Below are 21,929 nucleotides of genomic sequence, written 5' to 3'. Positions count from 1 at the left end.
ATGGCCGTTCCTTCAGCCCTGTGCACTCTTCCCTCTGCTCTGACCCAGGCCTCAGGGAGGCCATCCTGACCTCTCCCTCATGCCCGCGTGACCCTCTCGCAGAGCCCTGCTGCCATTCAGCTTTATAAGAGTAAAGATCTAGGACCAGAGCCTCCATGAGGGCAGAACACGCCTGTTCCCTGGGCTGGGCGCGGGGCACATCCGTGTCACTCAGCAGACATCTAGAGGGCCGACAGGCAGGGAGATGAGGTTGGCAGCAGACAGGAAGGCAGGTGTGACATGCCCTGCCTCAAGGAGGCCCCAGTAAGTGGGCAGACAGATCCAGACAGCATAAAGCAGGGGTCCCAGAGCACTGAAACACGCTGAGGAGAGCAGACACTAAGCCAGAGGTGGGTGCCCAGCTCACTCCCTAAGACGTCACGCCTGCAGCTGGGAAAATGCTGCAGCAAAGTCACAAACACACGGTGCTGATTGAACGGGACAGTCCTGCCTTCACAAGGGGCCCTCAAGTAGGAGGTCCACATGTCTAGGGTGTGTCTGACCCTGGGACAGAGAAAGGCCTGCTTCTGACACGGCTTTCAAAAGAGACCCTGAACTGAAGCTCAGGGACTGGACAGTGGAGCCAAAGTGCTGTACCCAGCACAAAGGTGATGCTACAGAGATGGGGATCCCAGGAAAACGGTGGATGTAGGAAGCTGAGCCCCGGAAAAGTACCTGCATGAAGACAAGAGAGCTGAGCACCTACAGAGAATCAGAGGGCCAGTGGTGACCCACAGAGTGTGGGCAGATGGGTCGAGGGACCCTAACTGTCCTCCGAGCCAGTCTACAAAGGGGGCGGCATACACGTGCATGAACTTTCAGCATTCCCCACTTCCACAGATCCCAATCCTACATACACCCACACTGGCCTCTGAGGCCTCCACCTCAGCAGGAAGTTGAGTTTACGCTTTTCCTCAGTTCTCTGTGGGTTCTGTCCAGGCCAGTGCACGGAGAGGGGGTGGGCTCAGTGCGGGCCTCAAGGCAAAGCCCCTGCCCCACGCAGACGCAGCCTCAATGCTTCGTGGAGATCCAGGCTCATGGTAACTTCGAGGAGCTGGGCTAACGATGGTCAGCCGGGGAGGTCCACGCCTGATTCTTGCCCCTTTGGCCTCGAGAACACTCCCGAGGCCCATGAGGAAACCCCGTCTGTAACTCTGTGGTCTGGTGGGTTCCAGGTGCCCTAGGCACCATCCTTGGACCTGCTCCACGGTGGGCAGGGGCATCTGCCCGCCCCACTCTCCCCAAGTACCTGGTTTTGCAGCTGGGTGGCTGTGGTTTGCTCCTCACTGTCTCGGAGGGCCAGCCGCTCCTGGAGGGCCTGCAGCTCCGCTTGCAGTTGGGCTTTCTCTTCCTGCAGCTGGGCCTTCTCTTCCTGCAGCTGGGCCTTCTCTTCCTGCAGCTGGGCTTTCTCTTCCTGCAGCTGGTCCTTCTCTTTCTGCAGCTGGTTCTTCTCTTCCTGCAGCTGGGTCATGGCCTCCATCATCCTACGCACCACAGGGGCTGCGCCTGGCGGTCCTGACACACTTGAGCATCGCCTGCTGCCCAAGAGCTGCCCACCACCTATGAGCAAAGTAGCGGCTGGTGAGCAGGGCAGCACAGCGTACACCTGGTGGAGGGGCCGTCATGGCAGAAAAGGAGGGAACGCAGGCAGGGGCCAGAGGAGCTGGAGACAGGCCGTCAGCAGCACCGGTTACAAGGCTCCCAGCCGGCAGCAGTGCACAGCTGTGCCGGCTCAGGACGTAGCAAAGCAACTTTCAAGAGTATATTCTTTTGGGGACAAGGGTTCCCAAACCTTGGGAATCAGAGCTGAGAAAGACAGGCCTTCAGGATGACAGGACCGCCTGAGGGTAGTCTAAGGGATCACCCCAAAATCAGTTCTTGGGGAACATGATCTCTTCTGTCTTCTCAAAGTGCAGAATCGTGGCATTTCTTGGGTCGTCTCCGCCAGGCAAGGGGAGCATGTGTCTGTGCCAGTGCCAGAGAGACAGACAGACAGACAGACCAGGAGATGACAGACAGCATGGGGGGCTGGCCAGCCAGGCCAGCTCCGAGCCTGCACCTGGACTTGGTGGAGATGGTGCATGGGGACCACACAGGCAGGTGACACACAAAGACTGAGTTCTTCCACTGTCCTGTCACCAGGAGCAAGGAGAGATGATGGACAGAGGGACGAAGTCCCAGAATCTGGGCTGCGGCGGCTGATGGGGCCGGAACCACTTCCTTCAAGGGGACCCAGAAGGCCACGCTCTGCAGAAGGATGTGTGGAGGGGCTGCAGGAAGCAGGGCAGGGCCAAGGAAGAGCTGAGGAGACTATCTCCCACCCTCAGGCAGCTTGCAGGGGGTCCCGGCCAGTGGTGGAAAGGCAGGAGGTGCGCAGAGCAAGTATCCTGGGAGCTCCACTCTCCTCACAGCTACACCAGGGCTGTGGGGTTCCCCACCCCAGGGTGTCTGAATTCACAGTCCTGTGTGGGCTGGACAAGGGGGGGGGTCTCTGCCACTGTGAATGAAATCACAACCCCTCGAGTCGTACACCCACTGGGGGCTGCAGGCTGGGCAAGGAATGTACTCCGCCCAGGGAGGTCCAGGTGGACACGGGCACCCTCACTGGTGGAAAGCAGTGAAGGTCACACTCGGGGCTCCTCCCTTCTTCCCAGTCCCTGGAGGTGGGGGAGGAGCAGGCATCTTGCGAGGGAGACCCTACTGGAATGTCATTAACAGGTCAGCGACATCATTGACAAGTGGCCCTGACTGTGTGGCCTGCACGTGACACACTCCCTCGTGCACACAGCTGGCTGGGCTTCCACACTGTTCTAGAATGGGCAGGGACAGGCAGGCACCTGCAGGCAGCGCCCAGGGCTGCGTGGCAGTCACGTGACATGCCTGAGACCTCACTGGCCAGGTTGCTAGAGGCAGCGCTGCCCTCACTGGGGGAGTGGGAATGGGGCTCAGGACCTTCCTATGGGAAATGAGGCGAGAGGGCAGAGCCCTGGGGATACAGACTGCTCATATCTCAGGCTCGGGGACACCCCTCACCCCATGCTCAGAGGGGCCATCCTGACACTGGTCTCCTGGATGGGAGCTGGAAGGCAAGCAGGGAGGGGCCTGGAAAGCACTTGGTGGGGGAAGGAAGATCTTGAAGAAGTGCGGTCAGAGGGGACGTGAGGTCAAAGGGCACTTGGGGATGAATGACTGGACAGGGCCCTGGGCTGAGAGGATCTCTTCAGTGTAAGTCACTTCAGAGCAAACTTTAAGGGGTTCCACCTAGAGACGCTCCCTCACAGGATCTGAGTGATGCACGCCCCACTGACAGAAGACAGCCCTCGACTGAGCTACACTGGCCTTTCTCTTCTCACCTCCTCTGCTGCCCAGTCAGGAAGGCCATCTCTCCCCTAAAGCCTGTCTATCCACTTCTGGGTCCAAGCTGGCTGGGGCTCTGGTCCTACCTCAGAGAAGGGTGGCCTCTCCCACCGGTGGACAAGCTCAGATCCACAATCAGCCTTCAGTGACAGGCGGAAGGAAACAAAAGAAGAACCCAGTGTGTACTGATCCACACACTCTTGGCCTTGTCATCTGGCCTCTGAGGACGTTCTGTCTATTGCTGCTGGGTTTAGGCGTTCCTCTGGGGAGCGGCACTCACAGGGGACAGCAGGGGCCTGTGCTCCACCCTGCAGGGCCACCAACCTCCAGACACACACCCCAGGGCCTTGTCCAGGGCTGAGTCTCACAAGAGGGAGCCCCAACTCCTTGTTCTCCAAGCTCGGAACCCACAGACCACAGCAGGGAGGAAACCGGGCCTCTCTCTGCGGGTGCTGGCGTCTCTGAGGCCACCACTCTTGTCCTGCTTTTGACAGGCACAGGAGCAAAGACAAAAAGCAGGGAAATTCAACCCCAGGCCACACTAGCCAAGGGCTCTTATCACTAGGTGTGGCACCCAGTGGCCTCAGGAGGTGGTGGTGAGGGAGAAGGGGAGGGGTCCACACATCACTGCCCCTGGGACGAGGGTCAGCAGCCGGGGAGTCTCTAAGGCTCCCTCTTGATGCAGCCCATAGGGTTGGGCTGTGGGAAGGTGAGGACAAGGAGTGGGGGGACAGATCAGACTCCACCGAGCAAGCTGCCCTCCTGCTCAGCGCGGGCAGTTCTAGGTCAGCGGGCAGCCCTCCTTTACCTGTTTTCTCTACATTCACGGTGCCACTTGCTTCTGGGGCATCCCGATCCCGCTTGGAGGAGGGCGCTTGCCTCCTGCGGAGCTTCTCTTCCTTGGTCCCCTGACTCCTGCTCTCGCACCCCTTGTTCTGCGGGCCCTGCTGCCAAGACACAACCAGAATGCGTGCGTGAAGGGGACTGTGGCGGGCAGGGGGACCCTCAGGCCTGGAGAGGATATGCTCTAGTGCTGGTGGTGAATGAAGGTCTAGGAGGGTCTGTGTGTTTCAATGGATTGGGGGTGGGGGGGGCATGAGACCCTAGGACCAGAAGGAAATTTGCCCAGATCTTCAACGAGTTGGGGCAGCGTGCGCGCCTGGTGCCACTCAGCAATCAGCCCTCTGAACGGCAAAGGTTCTCGGCCCTTAGACGTTGTCAGGGGCAGCTGGGCACTTGGCCAGCGCCGTGGGCTCCATGGAGGATGGGGCTACTCCGCTTCAGGCCCACAAGCCTCACGATTCAGTCGGCTGTCCCGGCCCACTATGTGCCCACTACGTGCTCACCACAGCCACCCTGGCGCATCTTCTCATGACGTCAGCTGCCCCTCCACACACACTTCCAGAGCATGGGGCCATCTGAGAATGGTAACAAATAAAAAGACACCTGGAGACAGACGGAGAGAGGCTCCTTCCAGGTCAGGATGATGGTGGCTGAGAGCAGAAACAGCTATTACACAGGCGTTTCAACTGAGAGACTGGGGGTGGCGTGGGGGTGCTGCTGAGAGGGGCTTAATATGTGGAAGTGGACATTACACTTAACAGTCTGGAATTGTTCCATCCCATCAAGATACCCTATCAGGATCCACTGTTTCACATTCTTTTGAATGTCAGCAGAGGTTATCTGCGATGAGTCAGAACAGACACAGGCTGGTGTACCTGTCTACATTCAGAACAAAGAGGAAACTTTATGTTTTAAAAAGGCTCCAAGTCTAGAGTTGGGCTCTGCCTCATGGAAGCTCTGTGACTGTGGACAACTTACTATCTTCTCAAAGCTTCATTCTCCTTAGTCTTAAAAGAGAAACATCAGCAGCAGAACGTGCCTCCCAGGGCTTGTGTGAGACCTGAGGCCCCTGAAGCCACGTTTTCAGAGTGGTGTGTCACTGAGGTTCCTGAACACAGAGACAGGTAAGAACTTACTAGAAGGTGGCTGGCATCATTACATTCAGGCGATACAGTAAAGTGCTCGACTGGTACTCAGAAGACTGATTGTTTGACAGCCCCCCCCCCAAAAAAAAAAAGACCTGGAGTGGCATCCACTTCCTAAACATCAGGCCTCCAGAAACTCTATGAACTTTGATAAATGTCGATAGTTGTAGAGGGGCTTCAGGCCTTTTGTTCATAGGGTCGCAATGAGTCGTGCTCCACTTGAAGGCAGCCAAGCAAACACTCCGAGACAGTTCCACTCTGTCACACGGGGTCACTGTGTGCTGAAATCAATGCTATGGCACCTAACAGTCAGGATGCCATTGTTATGAGCTGTCAAGTCGAGCATGACTCATAAGGACGCTGTGGACAGATCTGAGCCCTGTCCTACCCCGTGCCATCCTCACAATCTCTGACACACTTGGAGCCACTGCCTTAGTCACCGTGTCAATCCACCTGGTTGAGAGACTTCTTCTCTGTCAACCCTCCACCTTTCCAAGCACCACGTCCCTCTCCAAGGAACAGCCTCTCCTAACGACATGCCCAAAGTGTGTGTGAGACGACGCTTTATCATCTTTGCCTCCCATGCCATTATATTTATATTATTTCTTTAACCATATTTTTTTTTCTTTTAAATTTCATATTCAGAAGCTAATATGAGGAACTGCAGAGAATAGGAACAGGTCATCATGGGCCAGTGAGGTCACAGTCCACTCCCTCCCTCCCTCTCTCGACCCAACGTTCTGTTTGAGGAGGGAGGGTGGTGAGTTATCTCTGTATTCGGGAAAATTCCCGCTGACTTTATTTTGTCCCCACCCTTCTACCAACTGCCACAGCATCACGAGCGGGCTTGTCAGCGGTGGCGGCAATGGCAACAGCTGGAAGTTTCCATCTGCCGACCCGAGCAAAGGTAACGCTATTTCTGGCCTGCTGGTCAAGCCACACAGGAAGGGCAGCCAGCTCCCCGCTCCCGCCAGGCCCCAGGAGCCGGGAATTTCTGCAGGGCCTCAGCAGGAAGTCCTGGCAGATTTTAACTGCTTGGTGAGGGTGGGGGTCACCAGACCTAGCAAGTCCCTAACTGGGCCCCCAGCACACCCCAGAACGCCTTATGCATGGGGTCGGTCTGTGCTGGCTCGGTGCAGAGGGACCTGGGCATGGAAACTGGGATGCACCGCAGAGTTGCTGACCCCAGAGCTTGGCTGCAACCACAACTCAGCACCCCATAATCAAACCTCAAGAACAGAGACACCACCCTGCTTGAGGCTGCGCCTCCTCCACTGGCTCCAGAAAGAGAGAAAACGTGCAGTGACGGGTTCTCAGGTTTCTTTAACTCTTCTCTCCCCAGACCTGCTTTTCTCACTGACCTTACAGATACAAAACGACTGTCGGGGTCGGGTTTTCAGGTAAGTCAGGAAACACTCCGAGAAACAAGACCGGCCTTGAGACAACAACTTCAAAGCCCAGGCCAGCACAGGGGCTGACAGCAGGGCTCAGACTTGTGCTGTGAAAGAAGCAGAGGCTCAAAGGCATGTCTGCCACCTCCCAGCCCTCACTCTCTGCCCTCCGTCTGCACACGCCCCCTTCCAGGCTCTGTGCAATTGTGGCTTCTAGAAATGGCAGGGTCTGGATGTGCACATCAGCAGAGTGTGGGCCCTCCTCATACCCCACTTTCCAGGAGAGGGGGTGGGGTTGTCCTGGCAGCAACCCTTGGGTAACTTTGCTACTTCTCCCTCTGCCCAGTGTGCATGTATGGATTTAGGATGCTTTGATTACTCTCTGGCGCCTCCTATAGACCACAAGGTCTGAGTTCTCCTTTACTGTATCCCAGCACATGCCACCTAGTCGTCAGGTGCTGTGAAGTCAACTACAACTCACTCTGAGATCCGAACCTTGTCTTATCCAACGGCTTCTTCAGGATCACAGATGTGCTCACGCCCACTGTTACAGGCACCTGTTACAGGCACTGTGTCAATCGATCTTATCAGTGGTCTTCTCTTTCTCTGACCCTCCACCTTTCCCAACAAGAGGTCCTTCTCCAAGGACTGGTCCCTCCTTGGCAGCATGTCGAAAGTATGTGAGACAAGGTTTCACCATCCCTGCCTCTAAAATCTACTGAATCAATTAAGTGAAATGTTCAGAGTCTCTGATCCAGAGATTCCCCTTTCAGAACATGTTTTTTTTAGGGAGCTCTGGTGGCCTACTGACAAGAATCTGCACTGTAATCCTGAAGGAATGAGGTTCAAGTCCACCAGATGCTCTGCTGGAGAAGGAGGGGCACTCTCCTCCTGTGCCAGTTGGTCCTGACTCAATGGTACACAACAACAGCAACAAATATGTATGTTCTTTTTGTGTGCCGTCAAGTCAGAACTGACCCATAGCTGACCTTCCAGTGGGTTTTCAGAGGCAGTTAATAGCATGAGAGGAGAGAGAGCACATTCTTCTTCCATGGAAGCAGCTGGTGGATCTGAACCGTGCGCCTTCAGGACTGCAGTTCCGTTTCTTATCACTAGGCCACCAGAACTTCCTTTTTAGAATATAAAACCCTGCACATACTCAAAACTGTGGCTGCGTGAGTGCATAGATATTAACGGAAAGGGATTTGTTGCAATCAGAAACAAAACAATTAGAGAATCAGATCAGTTATGGTAAGCTCTGCAGAGGAAAATGACAAAGCCCCTTAAAAAGAATCAAGTGGGTCCCTATCTACTGACTTGCATGAAAGGATCACCAAGATTTACAGCAAATGGGTGTTAGTCACAGGTAGTACTGTGGAGCACTGGTGGCCTAGCGGCAAGGAGCTGCACTGCAATCCCGAAGGCATGAGGTTTGAATCCACCAGCTACTCCGTGGGAGAAGGATGGGCAGTCTCCTCCCATGCGATTAACTGCCTCTGAAAACCCCCTGGAGGGTCAGCTCTGGGGCAGTTCTGACTCGATGGCACATAACAACAGTATATAATAATCAGATAAATAGATATAATTAGGTGGGTTTATAAGAATGAAACGACCCAAAGAGGAAACCATCAAACTCTCACACCTCTTCAAAGATGAATTAGAGGAAGCATTCCATATTTAGGTTTCTAATCTCTGCCTGTATGGATTGTTTCCATTATGTTATAGAGTTAGTGATATTTAGTCATTCAGAGGGCAGCTTGCTGTGTGACCAACAGCAAGTTATTTCTCTGAACCTCCGGAGCCTCATCTGTACCTCTCAGGTAACAGCAGTAACTATCTTGACACTGGTGTGAAGACATCTTCTATGTGGAGAGCCACAACCCCAGAAAACATTCAGTATATTGAAAAAAACTCCCATCAATCAGAACTGACTCGTAGCTGCCCTCCAGCAGGTTTGTGGAGGTTATAAACTGTCTGTGAGCAGACAGACCATCTTCCTTCTGGAGGATTCGAACTGCCAGAGATAGCAGCACAGGTTCCCCCAACACTACCATAACAGCTACTATTATTATCATCACAACATATCATTTCTCCAAACACTATTCTCTATAAACACATATACACACATATACGTATAACGTTTGTCTTTTTGTGGACATCGTGCTTGGAAGGGTGGGGGGACAGCGCAAGAGAGGAAGACTCTGGATGAGACAGACTAACTCAGTGACTGGGGTAATGCTGTGTGAGAGACAATGAGGTTGGCTCAGGATATAGCAGGGTTCAGAGCTATTGTACACAGAGTTGCTATGAGTCATAAGCGACTCGATGGCACATAACAACAAGAAGGAGAAAAGGGAACTCCAGTGGCCCAGTGGTAAGAAGCTGCGCTGCAATGCTGAAGGTACAAGGTTTGAATCCACCAGCTGATTTGCGGGAGAGGAATAGACAGTCTCCTCCTGTGCCAATTAACAACCTCTAAAAACGCACCAGAAGGTCAGCTATGGGCCAGTTCTGACTCGAGGGTACACAACAACACAAAGAGAATGCATTCATGTTTCCACGAAGTTCTCTAACTAGCTTTGGATTACCATCAAGTCCAAGAGGCTTCTCCCATAGGCTCGAGACCAGACCACGTGTGTCCAAGTGAGAATGCAAGTGCTTCTCCCACTGGCTCGAGACCAGACCATGTGTCCAAGTGAGAATGCAAGTGCCTCTCCCATAGGCTCGAGACCATGTGTTCAAGTGAGACTGCAAGTGCCTCTCCCATAGGCTCGAGACCAGACCATGTGTTCAAGTGAGAATGCAAGTGCTTCTCCCATTGACTCAAGACCAGACCATATATCCAAGTAAGAACAGACAGATTGCAAACACAGGTTATTTCCAACACTTTCTCAAGGATGGCTCCACACTTGTCCCTTCCCATATCAGCAGGGTGGGGCTGAAAGGCTGTCAGCTCCCATGAAACTCTTCCTGCGATAACAGCGCAAACTGCTCCATCCCTACAGGTTCCTGGGCAGATGTCCGTGAGAGAGCTTTGCAGAAATGGGAGAGGCAGGACCCCACGCTCCCTCATGGTGCCTTGCCCCAGAGAAGCTTGTCCGGGACCCAGTTTATGGAGCTTGGAGCCCAGGGCACAGTGGGCTGGACCTCTGTGCATTTCACATGGCCCCAGGGCTTACCTGCACAGCCAGGTAGAGCCTGCGGGGGCTCCGTGGGCCAGGCCAGTCCAAGCTGAGGGTTCGGCACTGAGCTAGGGCAGGACGCGTGGCACTTCGGACACTGGCGTCCTCCTCGCTGCCAGCCGGGGTGTCTTTTCCACGCCCTGTCCCAGGACAGAGAGTAAGGTGAGATTCTCGACCGACCGCTGGCGTGGACCACTGGCCAGCACCTTGTCTGAGCTCAGATTTCACCCATCCTCCCAAAAACTGGCCCAGGTGAAGCCAGGCAGGTCACACGCCCTCTCGCAGGACTGCTCACTGTGTCCAGCAGGAGGCACCTGCTCACTGACCTCTGGAGGCGAAACAGTTAAGTGCCCTGCTCATAACCAAAAAGGTGTCTGTTTGAACCCAACTGGTGACCAGCCTGCGTAAAGAGTACAGTCTAGAAAAGCCCCTGACACCATTCTCCTACAAGGAGTCTCTATGGGTCAGGGTGGATTCCACGGAATTTAACACCACAGAAGAGCAGAGGATGGATTCCAAGCTGCCTGAGTGAAGCTTCCAGGTGAGGTGTGCTGCCTCCGCCCCATTTCCCAGGCCGCCTCTAGGTGGCAATTTCTCCCCGGCCTACTCTCAGCCCGCACTGGGTGGCCTGGTCCCTGCAACCCTCTCCAGGACCAGCGGAAGCAGCTCGGATTCACCTCCTTCACCTGACTGCGGAGGGAGGGTGCTGACGGGCCTGGATACCTCCCTCCCCGCCCGGGGACTGCCTTGCAGACACAGCCAGGGCGACTCCCTCCACTTGGCCTGTGGAGCCCGGTGGGCTGGGGAAAGCGGCAGAGCAGCCTGGGGTCAAAACATGTGCAAACTGCTCGGTCAAGTGTTTCCAGGCCTCCCTGACCTTCAACTTCACCCTCCCTGACCCTCAGCTTCCTCATCAGGAAAATGGAGATAAGAGATGAAACCTCACAGCCCCGAGGTGAGGATTAAATGGATCAGACACATTAAGTGCTCACAGAGCAGGGGCACACAGCAAGTACCCACAGAAATGGGCTCTGGGGCCTCACACCCACCTGGAGAGGTGGGGAACATCGTCTTCATTTGACAGGCAAGGAACCATGAGCCCAGGAGGGCTAACAATGTTCCCGGTGTTCCCCAGCCCACATGTACCAACTGACCCTCTGGGCAGGCCAGAGGATGTGGGGGAACCCAAGGCCAGGGCAGGTCACTGAGTGGCCCCCACCACCACCAAATGCAGGCACTAGGCTTGGCATTATACACAGAATGTCAGCTGACCTTTGTCTCAAACGTTTTACACAGAAATGGACAACATTTTAAAAAATGGATAAGAATCACAAGATTCTCACAGTGCATATTTAACAAATCTATATGAATACTCTTAAAAGACAAGGAAGAATCACATAAAATGTTCAGTGACAGGCTCTTAGGGGATTTTTATTTTCTTCTTTATACTTTTCTGGGGTTCCCTCCTCCAAAGAGAAGTGATTTTCATCTAGAGTTCTGGTTGTTAATTTTTTCTTTTTAAATCCTAAAAGAAAAAAACTCATGGATATTCCATGTCTACTAACCCTTAGGATAGCCCTTTAAACTGCCCCACTCCAGAGGCTTTGGGGTTGAGAACTTAAGAGGGGTGTCTGGAGAGACCCCACTGGCGCAGACAGGCTTGGGAGTCTAACTCATCTAACCTGTACCCTAAGGGTAGCAGAAATCCCCTGAACGTACCTTGGTCAGACATCCCTCTCTCCTCCCGTATTTCCAGTCGGGCTCAAGAAGGGTCATGAGCAGTTAGCTCCCTCGCCCAACAATCAGCTCCCGCCAGAATCAGAGGGGGTGCTCACATCACGTCTGGGGCACCAGAGATGTGACCCAGAAAGGCAAGTTAGCAAGGAGAGCTCCCTCAGAGAGCTGGCTGGAGCCTGGACCTCGGACCCCTTCACTGCCCACCTCCTTCTGTTGTAGCCTCAGTGGAAGCCGCCCTGGCTGGCCCCCAAACCCAAGTGCACGGCACCCAGCCCTGCCAGGCCATCGATGCTCCCAGGCAGTCTGGGTCCATTCCTGGGCAAGCCCAAGCGGGATCAAGTGTCAGTGCCACGCAGGGCTGCGGCAAACCACTTCACCTACCTTGTTTACAAGCCTTGAGTGCCAGCCGGGGACCACGAGCCGCGGGAACAGAGAAGGCTGTACCAGCCTGGGTCGGTCAGAGATAGCGTGGCAATGGGGCCGTTCTCCCTGCTCTCCAGACTGTGTTAAAGTTTAACTCAACTTCTAAGGCTTCTCCTTCCAAACAGGGACACCCGCCCCAAGAAGCACCCAGAGACTGACACTGATCCACACCCGGTTCACTCAGCCTGCCTGCTGCCCTGTAATTACCTGACAGTTCTAATTGAGTTTAGGAACCAGCGAGAAACCTCAGTCCCATCTCTGGTATCTGAAGGAAGGAAGGGAAATAAAGAGGCATTTTAAAAATGCGGACTCACCAGTTCTCAACCTCCCCGGGCCGGTGTGTGGGAAAGGGCGGGCAGCCGGGCTGGCTGGGGCGGGGCGGGCCATCCCCAGCTCCGGCTCCAGGGCCCGGCCCACTCTCCACAGGGCCTGCAGTGAGGGCGTGGCTCCCTGGGTCCAGGGCCGGGGAGATGGGACCATGGCCCGAGGCTCAGCAGCCTTCCCTCCGCACTGGGCGACCTGCAGAAGGAACCCCGAGACAGAAGGTGTTGACTGCTGGCTGGTAACCCCGGGCAGAGGCAGGCCACCTGGCAGGGTCACCTGTGATCCGGAAGAGTGGACCAAATGACAGTGTCCTTCAAGGACCTCGGGCTCAAAAGATGAACCAGGGCCTGTCACCCCATCAGGGGTATCTATTACTGAGTCTTCAGGGAATGTGAATGATTAACCAAAAGATTGGCAGTTCAAATCCACCCAGAGACCTCAGATGTTAAATCCTGGTAAAATAATCCTGAAAATCCAGTGACACACACAGTGTTGTTCTGATGCACACTGGGTCGTGGTGGGCTCAAATCTACGCTACTGCGATGGCTTGGTTTTTCTATTTGTAACTGTGTCCTTACACATGGTAGGGACAAAGAGTCATCATACACCTGAGCCTACTATGGGGACTCCACACCTCAGCTCTCACACCCTGAACCCCGCATATTTCATGCCAGGTCACAGCCCCAGATGAAAGAAACCCAAGTGGACAGAATCTTCAGAAATCTAATCCTTTTCCCCCCTCCAAAAGCAATCTCATTTTCCGATTGCATTTAGCAGGAGTAACTCCTAAGCTTCGAGTTCTTCTGTTGCTCAACCAGCTAATACTCTGAATATCAACATTTCACCAGGCAGGGGCTCAGACAGGGGTCAGTGACAATTCCATCTGCTCAGTTACTAAATTAGGTGTGCCTATATCAAATGCTCTGCAAGTCGGCTTGTTAATGTTTTCAGCGAGATTTCCTGGTGTCTACAATGGAGCAGGCAAAGATTCTCACTCTTCTCTACAACAGGGCAGGCAAAGATTCTCATTCTTCAGTTAGTAATTATTTATTTGACATGTGCCTACTATGTGCCAAGGGTTCTTTGATCAGGAGAGACACGGGCTAAATTTTACTCCCTTCAACAAATCTTCACAATCCGAACACATTACAGGTGAGGTTGGAGGTCCCCAGCAGCTGTTGTGGGAACTGGGTGGTGAGAATACTAGATTGTGGGGGAAGAAAGAGGATTGATCTCTTTTTTAAAACTTTTCTTTTTAAATTTTATTTTGTTTTTGTGTGTGTACCATCAAATTGGATCTGATTGGTACAGGAGATTGCCCCTCCTTCTCCAGCAGAGCATCTGGTGGATTTGAACTGTGTACCTCTGGGACTGCAGTGCAGTTCCTTGCCACTAGGCCACCAGAGCTCCCTGTGAGTATTGACCTCTCATGAACTAAGAGAATGAATAGAATACAGTTCAACCATTCATGTTTTTATTGAGCACCGATTATGACAGAAGAAGAGTCAGTCTTTGAGTTGATCAGTCTTTGAATTGAGGTGTTGGACTGCCAACAATCAGGTCTTTAAGAAAGTGCAGACAGGGTGCTTGTCAGAGGCAAGGATGGTGAAACTTCATCTTGTACACTTTGGGTATGTTGTGAGGAAGGGCCAGTTCTTGGAAAAAGACATCGTGGCAGCAAAAGAAAGGAAGACCCTCAATAAGATGGACCAACACTGTGACTTTAATAATGAGCTCAAGAATATTAGAGATGACGAATGAGGATGGCACAGGATAGAGCAAACTTCCGATCTGCTGTTCACAAGAGTGAGGATGAGTCGGAGTCAACCTGATGGTCCCTAACACACAGCAACAAATTATGAGCACCAGCGATCTGGTCCCAGGAGAGCTGGTGCTCCCAACCCAAAGGAGGTGTTTCTCTGCTGGCTGGAACCCACCATCAGCTTGGAGGGAGAAAGATGGGCAATCTCTTTCCATGCAATTTATAGTCTCCCAAATCCAAGGGGTGGGTCAGCTATGAGTCACCTCCGATAAAGTGGCAATGAATTTGAGCTTGAATATTGTGTGCAAGTCAGTTTGGAGGGAATTTAAGGAAAGCAAGGCACAGTCACACCCTCCCATCAAGCAGAGATGCCATTGACAGAAAGGAAGTCAAATTTTACCTTTGAGTCTGCAGGCCCTGCAGGCCACTTTTCCCACCCCTCCCTGCACTGAGCACTCTCTATCATGCAGCGTTGTTGTTGTAATGTGCCCTCAAGTTGCCTGCGACTCATAGCGACCCTATGCACAACAGCTCTGAACCCTGCCCTATCCTGAGCCAGTCTCACTGTCTCGGACACATCCATCCCCATTATCCCAGTTACTGTGTCAATCCATTCCATCCAGGGTTTTCCTCTCCTCTGCGGACCCTCTACCCTTCCAAGCATGATGTCAAAGGACTGAGTCCTCCTGGAAACATGCCCAAAGTATATGAGACAAAGCTTCACCTCCAAGGAGTAACTTGGTTTCACCCTCCCCAGGACAGACCTGTTTGTTCTCTTGGCTGTCCATGGTATGTTCCATACTCTTTCCCAGCACCACATCAAAGGCACTGATACTTCTCTCATCCTTAGTCACTGTCCAGTGCTCTGATAGATAGCACGTAACAGCGAAGACCATGGCCTGGTCAGGCACATTGTTGTCAGCTGCCATTAAGTGGGCCCATCACCACCACCCCCACTTAGGGAGCCATCCTCAGGGCTGCGGATCAGACTGCTGTGACCCTATTTGCTGATTTAAAGTAGTGGATTGTTAGACTTTCTAAGTTATCAGAGGGCGGTTGGGATGAATCTCAAGGGCACAGGTTTTAGGACGTGGGAGATCTGAGTATGGTGGGTAGAAAGAGGGGAAGGAAAAAGAGGGGGAGTCCAGGGTGGGGATGCATGAGGACCTATTGCCTGAGATTTGCTCTTCAGTTGAATCCTAGGAGGAGGCCGGGCTCCCAGTGAGCAACAGCATGGAGGCAGCTGCAGGTACAGTGTCACCAAGAAGGAGCAAGACGGTGCGGGTCACCCGAACAGGATGGAGGCAAATAAAGAAATAAGGGCTGGCTTCCCTGAAGAGATCAATATGGACCAGTGTGCAGGAGAAGGGACCAAGGAGAGCAGTCAGTCGAATGTCCTCTTCTCCAGGCTGCCTGGCACAGAGCTGGGCAAACAATTCACCCTGCAGACCAGCTGCCCAAGGACAAGAAGAGGGGCAGCTCCACCTGCGTGCTAGGCTGCTGGAAGGTGAGCGGGACACAGTGGAGGGAGAAGGCATGTCAAGAAATCAGCTAGGTCTCAGGGCCATGGGCATGAGACGCCTTCTACAGCTGTCAGGAGGGGAAGGCAGGGAAGGCAGCCAGGAAGGGGTCCGGAAGAAAGAGGGTGTGTCCAGGATCCCAAAGAGGAAAAAGCAGCTGAATTTAGCAACAGGAGGGGCATGGAGTTCAGGAGTGGCAAGGAATCCCAAATAAGCCCAAGGTTCTAGGCCGAGGAAAAAAAGCAATCTCACTCACATACGCAGCCTTTCCATGACCCACCTGGTACCCAGGGCCTCCACCAACCTAGGAGTGCGGTGTGGATGAGGTGGAAGTTTACACAGGGGAGGAATTAGTGCCCAAAGCTAGTTCAGAACCTGGCTCTGTCCCTGAGTGCGACCTTGGGAGAATGACTTTCTCTCTGTGCCTCATGATCTCCGTCTGAAAAATGGGATGAACTCTACTTTCTAAGGATAGTATCAAGATTAGACAATCAAAGCATGTATTAAAGGTTCAGAATACTGGCATATGTAAAGAGCTCAACATTTTTCTTTTTCAGCTGAAGGGAGTAGATGGCTACCTTCCCAGGTTTAGGCCAGATGGCAAAGCTGCAGGGTCAAGGATGTCCTCCTCCCCACAAAGCAGGGGATTCCAGTGACTGAGGGATAGATTTTACAAGAGTCCCAGGGATTACGGCTCTGGAAGGCGCAGGCCCCAGGGAGAGGGAGATGTTGGGAAGTTTGCACAGGGACAGGTACCAATCCAAGGAACCCACACATCTGGGTTTTCTAGGACACCCAATTTGAAATTGTCCTGCTCCCTTCTGAACTGAATAAAGAATTCATCACCCTGTGTCCATAAAGTCCAGTCACTGCAATACAGGGCCCCATTCTCAGCGAGGCTGCATTCCTGGCAAATGACTCTAGGCTGGCCAAGGAGACACCACTTTACCAAGGGCATGGGGAATGGCCAGGGCACGGATGGGTGCTCACCGGGCCTCAGGCAGCAGAAAAGCCAGAAACGGGAAGGGTCCTTCGCCTAGGTAGTCACCCTAGAGATTAGCTGTGCTCATGATGGGAGCAAAGGACACTCAAGAAATGGAATGCAGCTTTCTCTTTACAATCTTCAGGAGCAGGCCTGAGTTCAGCTCTCACTGGCAACGAGGAGCTGAAATCTGGGCTTGCTCTCCCAGCCGGGATTCCGCACTGCTCTGGAGGGCACCTCCTTCCTGAACCAAGGGTTGGCCCACACCATCACGGCCCAGCCGGGTGCAGGCAGAGAGCAAGCAAATGCACAGGGGGAGCGGTGGGGGGCCCAGAAGAGCAGCCTTCAAGGAGAGGGGGTGGCGGTTAGTAATACCTAACTCCCGAATAAGATCGGTGGTTCCCAGGCCTAGAAAACCGGAGAGGGGGTCCCGAAGCTGCTCCAAACCCAGGGGACGTGTCACTCCCATGCCCACTTCGCGGCACGTTCCCGGGCTCAAGCTGGACCGCGCCCGGGGCGCCTGGGGAGCGCGCGGGGCTGATCTCCCGAGGGGAGCCCTCCCCGCGCCCCCCGCCGTCCCGGACACCGGGGTCCCGCCACCAGCGTCGGCCCGCACACACAGCACCCCGACCCGCGGGCTTGGGTGGAGGCCGAGCGCCCAGCCTGCTCGGGCCCCCGACTCACCGGCCAGGCGGAGGCAGGATCTCCTTGTCGCCGCAGCGCCGGGGGCCCGGCCCGGCCGCTGGCAGGAGGTCGCTCCGCGCCGCCGCCGCCTCTCGGCCCGCCCCGCTCCGCCCCGCGCCCGCCCCTCCCGCACACTTTCCACAGGAAATGATTAACAGGGGCCGCGGCGCGTTCCCAAGGCAACCGGCTCCGACCCCTGTGGGGGGTGGAGGGGGCGGCGGCGCGCCAGCGCCCACGCGCGCTCACACGCGGGGTCTCGCGCCCTGCGCGTTCCGGCGCGCCCCGGGGTGACCCCCGCCGCCTTCCGCGTCCTGCGCACGGTGGTGCACGCGTGCGTGCCCACCTCCTGCACACACATACCTTCACTACAGCTCACACTTCCAGGGGCCGCTCCGCACACTACTACACACAGGCTGTCACGCGCTCACACTACCGTTCACAGCACACAGCACATTCACCGTCCTCACGCGGAGTCACATGCTCCTTAGTACGCGTGCTTTTGCACACTTGCTTTCTTTCTCATCTGCTCACACCAATTAGTACAGGTTTTCCCTCACACATTTTTACAGGTTCTCTTCACAGCCCAGTACCCGCCGAGTTGTGGACGCGTGCCCTGTCACCTTGTCACATGCACATACATGTGCACTGACACAGCGTACAAGCACGTGCGCACACGGGTTTTCCCACAGATCTTTGCACCGCTCTGGTTAGCGCACATACTTCTGCTCAGATTCACATTCTTCTACACGTTAGCATACACAATCTTTTAAACACACTCTTTCAGGAAGCTGTCGTGGCCTAGTGGCAAGGGCCTACGCTGCCAACCCAAAGCCACGTGGTTTTCATTCAACAGTTGCTCTGCAGGAGAAAGGCGATTTCCTCCCATGTGATTTACTGCCTCTGAAAATCCACTGGTGGGTCAGCTGTGACTCCGTTCTGAATGGAGAGGGCATAACAACAGCAACATACTCTTTCAGGGATCCCTGGGTAGGTTAACAGTTAAGTGCTCAACTACACCCCGAAAGGTTGGTGATTCAAAGCCACTTTGAGGTACTTAGGAAGAAAGAGCTGGCGGCCCCCTTCTGAAAGGTCACAGCCTATGGAATAGCTCGCTCTACTTAAGATATGACTTGATGACAACCTCAACAACATATACTTTCTTGCAAACTGCTGCATTCATAGGCACTTTCTCACATCTTCCCATATTTTCGCACACTACCCTCACTCATGCTGGGTACAGACAGAGCAGGCTACCTTCCCAGCTGCAGCAAAACCCCCATCCCACTCCAGCAGGTAAATATTTCCCAGGAAGCTGATTGGGGGATTTTAAGTGAAAATGTACTCAGGGTACCTCTGCTCCAGTAGCAGGCTGACGCTCCCAAGCCTAGCCCCAGACGTCCTGACCCTTCTCGTGGGGTGTGGGGGAGGCCAGGGAGCTGGCTGGCCAGGAGAGACAGCTGACCCGGAGGAACCAGTCTGTTCTTTGTCTCCGGAACAGAGGCGGCCTTTTATTCCAGAGTCAGCACACTGTTCCCCTCCAGGGTGCGGAAGAAGAAAGCAGCTCTGAAGCGAAGCCAGCCCAGGCCAATGGCTCTACAGATAAACAGAGCAGGGTGGGCACTCTGCCCCTTCCTGTGAGGCAGGAGGGCTCCCCAGGAGCAGGGACAGAATCAAGGAGCGCTGGTCCATCGTCTGCTGCTACCAGGACCATGGGCTTGATCACAGACAAAGCCTTTGTCCTGGTCCGTCCCTTCTGCGGAAGATCTTATTTTCCAACTGTAATGGCCCAGTGAAGGCTCAGCGGAGGTTGTATGCCACTCACCTGGGGTGCTCTCTGGAGAGTTAGTGCTTTAACCACTGAGATGCCAGCACATCTCTCTCTAATCCCTATTAATTTATTAAGAAATGTGCAAAGGAAAAAAATTTAAAAAAGAAATGTGCAAAGAGCTAGAGTTAGGAAACCAAAAGGGAAGAACATGCTTGGGATTTCTAGAGCTGAAAAAGAGAAAAACAGAAAAACACAAGGGAGCTCTGGTGGCCTAGTGGCAAGAAGCTGCGCTGCAATCCCAGAGGCTACGGTTTGAATCCACCACATGGTCTGCTGGAGAAGGAGGGACAATCTCCTCCTGTACCAGTCAGATCTGATTTGATGGTACACACACAAAAAATAATAAAATTAAAAAGTAAAAGGAAAGAATTATGTAAAAAAACAACAACCCAACACCACACAAATGCAAGCCTTGAGCAGCAATACTGAAGAACTCTATGGGCAAAGTCTTGTGTAATGCAAGAAGCATCAGAAAAAGATTGAAGGAATATACAGAGTCACTTTACCGAAAAGAATTGGTAGACACTAAATCATTTTGGGAGATAATATATGATTAAGAACTAACAGTAATTAAGAAAGTAAACATTACACTGAATGCATGGGGGGAGGGAACGGACTTAGGAATTGATGGACTACCAATTGACATATTTCACTAATATAAAATTTTGCTCCTCTCCAGACCACAGCCACTGAGGCCTGAGATGGACACGGAGGCCCGGACAAAGCTCGGCGTGGTGGTCGTCGGCAAGAGCAGAGCTGGTTCTGTGCAGATGAGCGACTTGCGCGATTCCCATGCGTCCTCAGCATTCCTGAATCTGACGGCCTTTGTGGCTAGGCAGTTTCTGACGGCCAGCAAGCATGTCCTTGTCGAGTACCTCATGACACAGCAGCTCAGGAACTCTGGGAGCTGGCTGAGCAGAAAGGAAAAATCATACATGAGGTGTCTGTTGAACTCTTGATGAAAGAATTTGCTTTTCTGGAGAAAGAAGTGGTAGGGAAAGAACTATTGAAAGGATGTCTCCTCTTCACAGTCTGCTGACACGGCCTGAAGCAGAGCAGATACTTGAGCTTCCATTTCAAATCTGAGTCCCAATGTAGAAGTCAACAAGCACATTTTTTTTGAAAGATCAAAATATATTTGTTTAAAATCTCTTGGGCCAGTTTTCTAAGAAGGAGCTGGCTGTGGAGGAAAAGTGTATCCTCTATTTCCTGGAGTTTGCTGAAGAAATCCAGAAACACTGCCACCCCAAGAAGTAGAATGGGCCTGAGTCATGTTCCAATGGCCCCATAGCTGTGTTACACCAAGACTCTACTCTGACATTTAAACTTGTTTCCTCAAGTAAAACAAGCAAGCAAACAAACAAACAAACAAAACCCCACAAACAAGAAAAAAAGCCATTATGGATCACACTGAGAAGAACTGGAATCCCAGAACACTTAACTGTGCTCATGTGAAATCTCTGTACAGGCCCAAAATTTATTATCCAAATAGGATAAGGGAACACTGCATGGTTTAAAATCAGGAAAGATGTGCATCAAGGTTGTAGCCTTTTTCATACCTATTCAATCTATATGCTGAGCAAATGATTTGAGAAGCTGGATTAGAGGAAGACTCATAACAAGCTGCATTATACAGGTGACACAACCTTGCTTGCTGGAAGTAAAGTTGAAATACTTGCTGCAAGAAAACAAAAATTCTCACCACTAGACCAAGAGGGAACACCACGATAGATGGAGGTAAGATTGAAGCTGTCAGTGGTTTCATTTTACTTGGATCCACAATCAACATTCACTGTAATGTTGTTGTTGTTGTGATGTACCATTGAGTCCCCTGTGACCCATAGCGACCCTATGTATAGCAGCTCTGGACCCCTGCCCTGTCCTGAGCCAGTATCATTGACTCTGACACACCAACCCCCATTGCCCCAGTTACTGTATCAATCCATCTCATCTGGGGTTTTCCTCTTCTGTGCCATCCCTCAACCCTTCCAAGCATGATGTCCTGATCACTTCTTCCTGGTCACATGCCTACAGCATGCAAGATGGAGCTTCAAAATCCTAGCCTCCAACAAGAAACTTGGTTTCACCCTTTCCAAGACAGACCTATTTGTTTTCTTGGTGGCTCATGGTATATTCAAGACTCTTCTCCAGCACAACTTGAAGGCATCCTTAATCATTGTCCCATCTTTGTGATGCATAGCACATAATTCCGAAGACCACGATGGCCTGGATCAGGTGCACTTTAGTCTCTAGACTGCCATCTTTGGAGGACACACCTCAATCTATAACAAAATATATAAGCTAACAGGAAGCTCTGGTGGCTTAGTGGTAAGGAATTGCACTGACAACAGAAAGGTACATAGTTCAAATCCACCAGTTGCTCTGTGGGAGAAGGTTGGGCAATCTCCTTCCATGCAATTTACTGCTACTGAAAACCTGCTGGAAGGTCAGCTATGGGTAGGTTCTGACTCAAAGGTACGCAACAATTTTTTTCATGATTGTTTCAATTTAAAAAAATAAAAAGACGCTTCAACCATTTAGATCCTCCCAGAAGAGCTGTGGGTGAGCACTAACATTACTGGTAAGTATATTCGTTTTCTCCTGGGCACAAGAGCCTACTATTTGGTCCTAAAAGCCTTCTGAGGTCCCAACTCTTCTCACTATTTCTTAGTTGTTGGAATTAATGGAAAACCTCATAAGCAGTTCCTTATT

At 52.7% G+C, this 21,929-nt stretch overlaps 1 protein-coding gene across 2 annotated transcripts in view; it reads right to left on the bottom strand.

The window, feature by feature from the left end:
• The window catches only part of KIFC3 (kinesin family member C3), a 39,445-nt gene extending 21,900 nt beyond the window's left edge, over positions 1-17,545 (bottom strand). The window contains exons 1-3 of one of the 2 annotated variants that reach the window (XM_006878734.1): positions 17,390-17,545; positions 12,432-12,636; positions 9,955-10,097 (exon numbers count right to left, since the gene is read on the bottom strand). In XM_006878734.1, the coding sequence (XP_006878796.1) occupies positions 9,955-10,097; positions 12,432-12,597 (309 nt within the window). In that variant the 5' untranslated portion in view covers positions 12,598-12,636; positions 17,390-17,545. Of the gene's footprint in view, positions 1-4,204; positions 4,344-9,954; positions 10,098-12,075; positions 12,091-12,431; positions 12,637-17,389 lie in introns of those variants that run through there. The other variant, XM_006878735.1, reaches the window with a different exon arrangement.
• Positions 17,546-21,929: the final 4,384 nt, after the last annotated feature.

This window comes from Elephantulus edwardii, unplaced genomic scaffold (assembly GCF_000299155.1).
Source record: "Elephantulus edwardii isolate Elephantulus edwardi_28Jun2011 unplaced genomic scaffold, EleEdw1.0 scaffold00001, whole genome shotgun sequence".
NCBI classification, from domain to species: domain Eukaryota; kingdom Metazoa; phylum Chordata; class Mammalia; order Macroscelidea; family Macroscelididae; genus Elephantulus; species Elephantulus edwardii.
The sequence above is the reverse complement of the archived record's forward strand: the minus strand, read 5'-3'. Positions and strand labels throughout refer to the sequence as shown.